This window comes from Arachis stenosperma, chromosome 7, assembly GCF_014773155.1.
Source record: "Arachis stenosperma cultivar V10309 chromosome 7, arast.V10309.gnm1.PFL2, whole genome shotgun sequence".
In the NCBI taxonomy this organism is placed as follows: domain Eukaryota; kingdom Viridiplantae; phylum Streptophyta; class Magnoliopsida; order Fabales; family Fabaceae; genus Arachis; species Arachis stenosperma.
Window position 1 is genome coordinate 28823887 of NC_080383.1, and position 7450 is coordinate 28831336.

Below are 7450 nucleotides of genomic sequence, written 5' to 3' on the forward strand. Positions count from 1 at the left end.
GTTGAATTCACAATTCCGTTCAACTAACCAGCAAGTGTACTGGGTCGTCCAAGTAATAAACCTTACGTGAGTAAGGGTCGATCCCACAGAGATTGTTGGTATGAAGCAAGATATGGTCACTTTGTAAATCTCAGTTAGGCAGATTAAATATTGTTTATGGTTTTGGAAATAGAAATAAACAAAATAGATGATATATAATAAAAGGGATAGAACACTTATGCAGATTCATTGGTGGGAATTTCAGATAAGTGCATGGAGATGCTGTATGGCTCAAGGACGCCTGCTCTCCTACTGCTTCTACTCAATCCTTCTTACTCCTTTCCATGGCAAGCTGTGTATAGGGGTTCACCATCAGCGGTGGCTACTTTCAATCCTCTCGGGAAAATGGTCCTCTGCGGCTGTCACTCGCATGGCTAATCGTCTGGAGGCATCACCCATGGTTGATGGCTACATCCCATCCTCGCAGTGAAAACTACGCTCACGCACTCTGTCACAGCACGGCTAATCACTGGTTGGTTCCTGCGCCTACTGGAATAGAATCCCTTGATTCTTTTGCGTTTGTCACTAACGCCCAGCACTTGCAAGTCTGAAGCACGTCACAGTCATTCATTACCGGAATCCTACTCGGAATACCACAGACAAGGTGAGACTTTCCGGATCCTCATAAATGCCGCCATCTATCTAGCTTATACCACGAAGATTCTGTTGGGGAATCTAAGAGATACACATTCAAGCTCGGTTGCATGTAGAACGGAAGTGGTTGTCAATCACGTGCGTTCATGAGTGAGAATGATAATGAGGATTATCTAATCATCACATTCATCATGTTCTTGGGTGCGAATGAATATCTTGGAATAAGAATAAGAGAGATTTGAATAAAAGAAAATAGAATTGCATTAATACTTGAGGTACAGCAGAGCTCCACACCCTTAATCTATGGTGTGCAGAAACTCCACCGTTGAAAATACATAAGCAAGAGGTTCAGGCATGGCCGAATGGCCAGCCCCCATGTGGTCACAAGACCGAATGATCAAAAGACTGTTCTTCAGATCTAAAGTGATCAAAAGATGTCAAATACATTAGTTAAATGTTCTATTTAAATAAACTAGCTCCTAGGGTTTACATGAGTAAGTAATTGATGCCTAAATCCACTTCCGGGGCCCACTTCGTGTATGTTTGGGCTGAGCTTGATCAATCCACGAGCTGAGGCTTCTCTTGGAGTTGAACTCCGAGTTATGACGTGTTTTGGGCGTTCAACTCCGGATCATGACGTTTTTCTGGCGTTTAACTCCAGACAGCAGCATGAACTTGGCGTTCAACGCCAAGTTACGTCGTCAATTTCCGAATAAAGTATGGACTATTATATATTGCTGGAAATCCCTGGATGTCTACTTTCCAACGCCGTTGAGAGGGCGCCATTTGGAGTTCTGTAGCTCCAGAAAATCCATTTTGAGTGCAGGGAGGTCAGAATCCAACAGCATCAGCAGTCCTTTTGTCAGCCTTTTTCAGAGTTTTGCTCAAGTCCCTCAATTTCAGCCAGATTTTACCTGAAATCACAGAAAAACACACAAACTCATAGTAAAGTCCAGAAATGTGAATTTAACATAAAAACTAATGAAAACATCCCTAAAAGTAGCTCAAACTTACTAAAAACTATCTAAAAACAATGCCAAAAAGCGTATAAATTATCCGCTCATCAAAGGGTGTGTACATGTTGAACTTAAAGTTAATTTGAATGGCTTCTTTTCATCCTTGTTGTTTTGATGTTTATTTCGTTTATCTTCTTCTCAGCTAGCGTTTGATTTCTCTGCTCTTTGGATTTGTCAAAGCTCTTCTATCTCTATTTGACTTGTTGCTTTTTTGCAGAATTCAGTTAGTGTTTTTGGCATTGTCACTGCTATGGTTTCCTGAAACTTTCCAGGGGCGTAGTCCACTCTTTAGTGCATGCAATTGGACGACTAGGTTGTGATTTGGTATCTCCATGGCCACTTGGCAAACTACATCATGTAGTCCTTAAGACTTTCATGTTGTCCTTGCTTTATGGTGCTGAGATAGTCCGAGTCATGTACATAGATCTTCGAAGTTGCAAAATTATTGAGGAATAAGTCTACAAACTCAGTAAAGCTAGATATAGAACCTACAAGTAAGTCAGAAAACCAGATCAAGGTAGCACCATCTAAAAAAGCGAAAAATATACACCAAAGTATTGGATCTGATGCATTGTTCATGAACATCATTGAGTAGAATTTTGTGACATGGATATTAGGATCGCCGATTCTTTCATAGGGTTTTAGCTTTGTTGGCAGAGTAAAGTTCTTCGACATTTGAAGACTCATAATTTCATTTGAAACAGGATTGGTTCTTTTTGCGGACGACTTCAGAGTGACTATTACCGCGGTCTTGATTTTCGAGGTATGATCATCATCATCGTTGTCATTGCCAGGATTTTTTTGTTCCTCCTTATTACTTTGGCCATTATGTTTTTGGTTTAGTAATTCGACCATGCGCTGAACTTCTGCTCGCAATGACTCGTTGATAACCAACAATTCGACCTCAGTAGGAGGAGGAAGGGTGGATTGTTTTGTTTTTCTGCCATTGACTATAACCTACAAAAGAATGTAAAAGCAAGCAGAAGAGATAATTTTAAATTAAACTTCGGCCCCACAGTGGGTGCTAAATGTTCCTAGTAGTAAGTTTGGTGTAGGTATAACTCGTGCTATTTAGGGATTGAGCTCTCCTTTATCTGAAGTAGAAGATGTATATGTCGGCTTCAAGAGAAACAGTGACGGCATGCACCTGTAAAGACACTTCGACGCTCGATAAGTAAGAGTAAGAGATAAGTATAGTGTTATTCATAGTGAATAGCGTACTTTTTTCATACTCAAGATTTTCTATTTTATAAAGTGAGTCATCAGTGTAATGCCAAGATTACTTATAACAATTTCCTCTTTTGGTGAGATTCTGTTTCTCATTCTTATTGATCTTCACTAATAAGAATAATAAACACATTTATTATCAAAATAACTGATTTATAGAAGGATATAACCGTGTTTCTCCTAACGAATCACATCTATTTTTAGATAAGTAATCATTTTAAAAAAAATTAATTTTGATATATTGACAATATAAAAAAAAAAGTTTACACTTGTATCTAACTATGTATCATTATGTCAACAAAAATAATAACTTCAACAATCAACACATAAATAATCATTTGAACCAATATACATGAGTAAATAACTTTGTAAAATAAAGTACGCTATTAGTCGATAAAAATTAAACTCTTCTTCTTAATATATTTTTTTAAAATATTATTAATATATCAAAATAGAAATAAAATATTTATTTCTAAATATGAAAAAATAAGGATATCAGAATAAATTAGTCAAATTTCCGTCTATAAGAGTTAAGAGTTGAGACTGAATATTGGTGAATTGGTGATTGCATTAAAGTCATCTAAGAACTAAGAACTAAGAATTAAGATTGCAACCAACCCGTAGGAAAAACGAAATATTGGTCACCATTTATCAAGAGAACTCATAGTGTGAACCCCACAGCACAGTTACCACAATGCCCTTACACATCACTCACCAGTCACCACTCATCACACACAAAAGCAGAAACAATCAATTAATTCAAAACGGGTCCACATACACGTACATAATTTCTAAGCACTTGCAGTTGCAACTTAAAGCTTAAAACCTCTTTCCCTTCTCTCATCTTCCAAGAAACATAACCGTCATGTCGGCACAACCGTGCGCGACAGATATCCTCTCCCGCGCCACCGCATGCCGCGACGGATCCGCGGCGGCGCACCTCAAGTTCCTCTCCATCTTCGTCATCTTCTTCACCAGCATGCTCGGCATGTCCTCTCCCGTCCTCCTCGCCCGTCTCTTCCAAGGAAAGTCGCTCTACGACCGCGCCGTCGCTCTCATCAAGTGCTTCGCCGCCGGCGTCATTCTCTCCACCTCACTCGTTCACGTCCTCCCTGACGCGTACTCCTCACTCGCCGACTGCCGCGTCGCCACGCGCCATCCCTGGCGCGACTTCCCGTTCTCCGGCCTCGTCACACTAATCGGCGCACTCCTCGCCCTCGCCGTCGACCTCGTGGCAAGCTCTCACGTCGAGCACGCGCAGTATGCGCCGGTGAAGACGAACGAGAAGGAGTCATCGTCCGCGGAATCGAGAATCGAACTCGGCGGCGGCGGAGGATGTCACGGCGGCGATAGCACCGGAGCGGTGGCGGCGGAAGGATCGGCGGTGACGGATGAGGAAATGTTGTTGAGATTGAAGCAGAAAATGGTTTCTCAGGTATTGGAGATTGGGATAATATTCCATTCGGTGATAATTGGGGTTACGATGGGAATGTCTCAGAACGTTTGCACTATAAGGCCTCTCGTTGCTGCTTTGGCTTTTCATCAGATTTTTGAAGGGATGGGTCTTGGTGGCTGCGTTGCTCAGGTTTCCAATTTTCCTTCCTTCCTTCTTTATCCGTCTTTTCTTCTTTTCTTGATTCTTGAATCTTCCTCTTCTTGATTTTTATGGGAAATTATTTAGGAATATTAATAGAAAAACAAAAATTAAATAACTAATATTATATTGTTTTGTTGAATAAATAATTGGTGGTGGAAATTGATAATAAGTTAAAAGTTTTTGGGGAATGCTAAGAGAATTCATCAAACTACCAACAAGTCTAGTAGAAAGATGAAAAACGCTCTCATTTATATAACCTCCATTCTCTGTTTCTCTTTCTCAATTCTCACTTTTCTGTTAAGAGTTGTTAATTGTTTAGTAAGTTATAGTTATATAAATTGAGTATGGATAGTTATGAATAGATTCGGTGAAATCCAAGATCAGATCACCCGTGTCTAAGAGTAGAACCTTAATATATAGAGTTTCAAAATGTAGCTCTGATCTACCATTGCGCGAACCCTCTCATTGAGAATATTCAATCAAATGCTTGTTAGCTTGGTCAATGGGAGTAAATGAAAAATTAGATTCTGAGAAGGGAACATAGGTTACTCAAGAAGAGTTAAGGTATCTAAAGTTGTAACTTGAGGAGTATATAATCCTGAACGGGCTAGACCAGGAGTATAATAAAGAGTTGCTATCATTTTCATTTAAATATATTAGTGTGACACTAAGTACATTAGGGTTATAAAAACATTTGAAATTGTTTAAGATAATAAATACATTGATAATTTAAACAATATCCAGTTTTGATTCTTTCAATATAACACTAATATATTGTTTTTTTTTAAATAAAAATCATGTGTTTTTTATTTAAATTTCTTATTTATAATATCCTTCACAAATGTTCTTTGCAAGAAAAAAATATATGATTATGATGTGGGCTTTTAGACGTTATTTACAGTGATTAGTGAGGCGATAGTCTACGTAATTCAATGATGAGTATTTTACATGGTCAAGACATTATTTAAAGTGATCTACTATTAATTCACATGCGGTCTTTAGTTCATAGTTTATTCTAGCAAAGTGGGATTATTTTGTTTATGTTTTTTTTTATTATTTTATATATTCCGGAGGAACACGACTTGGCTGTCCTTAGAGCACGTAATTGACCTTTGTGAATTAGAGTAGTATCAATTTTACCTCCAAATCAACATCAGAAGAATTTGTCGAAATGTTGACCCAAGTCTTTCCGATTATTCCTTATCTGGGGGGAAAAATATAATATAATCAAGAGAAAGGTCGTTCAAATTAATAATATTACATTTTGATTCCTATTTAATTACTTCATGTTTTAGCCTTTTAGATGTTCATAATAATCCCCTTCCAAAGTCCAAATAGAATATATATTGGTTAACCGGATTTGTAACGCGTAGTATGGTGTAATTGTTTAACAAACTGTAGTATGTAATGTAAGCATAAATCTCCTTTTTTTTTTTAGCGTTTTCCTTGACAAATTTATATCCTTGTGCTTATTTATGTGTGACGATTTAACAGGCTGGATTTAGCTTTGGAACAATGGTATATATGTGCTTCATGTTCTCAGTGACAACACCAATGGGTATAGTTTTGGGGATGGCAATATTTTCACTCACAGGGTATGATGATAGTAACCCAAATGCATTAATCATGGAAGGTTTATTAGGTTCTATATCCTCAGGAGTACTAATTTACATGGCGCTTGTTGACCTCATTGCCGTTGATTTCTTTCATAACAAGCTTATGAACTCTAATCCAAAGTTGAAAAAGGCATCTTTTCTTGCCTTAACTCTGGGTTCTGCTGCAATGTCTATTCTTGCCCTCTGGGCTTGATATTTTTTTGTGTAACTCCTAAAAAGATAAGAAAATAAAAATTATGCGCTTAATAATGTAAGATGTAAATACTAAGCCTGTTAGTAAAACTGTAAAGGGATCAATGGGAGATTACTTTTTACGGCTTCTCTTAGATAATGCATTATAATGAGTGTTTTTTAAGGCCATGAGGTAACTAAAATTTTGCCAATGTTAAATGACTAAATCATAATGTATATATGGTTAGTGTGTAATCTATTTCTCTTATAATCGCAAACAATCTTCTTAATTTTAATATAAACAATTTAAAATTACTACTCAATTGTTTCTTTTAGATATGGTCTCGTTCAAAATCTGGTAGGATTTGGGAAAAAATACTAGGTTTTGGATATCTTTATCCTTGACCTTATGTCATAATATATGGAATTCTTTTTCTATTTACTTATAAAGATGAACCTAATGTAAATTTATGTTTGTGTTTTCTTTATTTTGGCCCGGGTTTTTTTTTGGGGGTAGTAAAGTAAAAACCAATGAGTAATACAAATTTGGGGCACTTTACTGTACTGATTGGAGTCTACTGTACTGATTGGAGTGGTATAGAGAGAATATAATTCCTTTTATAGTTATTTTTTATTATTTTATTATTATTTAAAATATGAGTCCTATTTTTATTAATCTCTCTTTCATTTTATTAAAGGAAAATAATTAAATTTACATCTTTACCATATAATTCATCTATAAATTTACGTATATTAGTTAAGTTGATCTATGTGGGTGACATATTTTGAGAGATTGACGAAAGAAATAAAATAAAATAGAAAAGCACTTCTTAAAGTTAAAAGCTAAAGTTAAAGACGAGTAGATAGTCACAATGATACAATTGCTTGGTTTTAACACTTTTCCTATTACTGTCATCTTCAATTTCTGGCGCTTTAAACAAATTATGCCTAAACATGAAAGTGACTGAATATTGAATAATTTTTTTATTCATTGAAACATTTAATAGCACAAAATTTATAGGTGCAGGGCGCTCTTGTGAGTGCATGCCATGCCAGCATAGTGGACAATGGAGTAATATGCTCTTGCCACTTTTTGCCAACTTAAATTTTAAATGTCATTTTTTTTTATTGTATTGACACATGCTATTATTATTATTATTATCAGTACTTGCATCTTTAGAACTTTGATA

The 7450-nt window shown here is 36.5% G+C and overlaps 1 protein-coding gene across 1 annotated transcript; it reads left to right on the forward strand.

Moving 5' to 3' along the window:
- The first annotated feature begins 3655 nt into the window (after positions 1 to 3655).
- On the forward strand, positions 3656 to 6607 carry LOC130940590 (zinc transporter 6, chloroplastic-like). The gene is made up of 2 exons (XM_057868778.1): positions 3656 to 4461; positions 5968 to 6607. The coding sequence occupies exons 1-2, from the start codon at positions 3742 to 3744 to the stop codon at positions 6280 to 6282; spliced, it is 1035 nt and encodes a 344-aa protein (XP_057724761.1). The 5' UTR covers positions 3656 to 3741; the 3' UTR covers positions 6283 to 6607.
- The last annotated feature ends 843 nt before the right edge of the window (positions 6608 to 7450 follow it).

Bases quoted from the DNA above. Each gene is read 5' to 3' on its own strand.
- LOC130940590 (XM_057868778.1), top strand. From the start codon at position 3,742: ATGTCGGCACAACCGTGCGCGACAGATATCCTCTCCCGCGCCACCGCA. The intron at 4,462-5,967 runs GTTTCCAATTTT...ACGATTTAACAG, and splicing joins TTGGTGGCTGCGTTGCTCAG to GCTGGATTTAGCTTTGGAAC.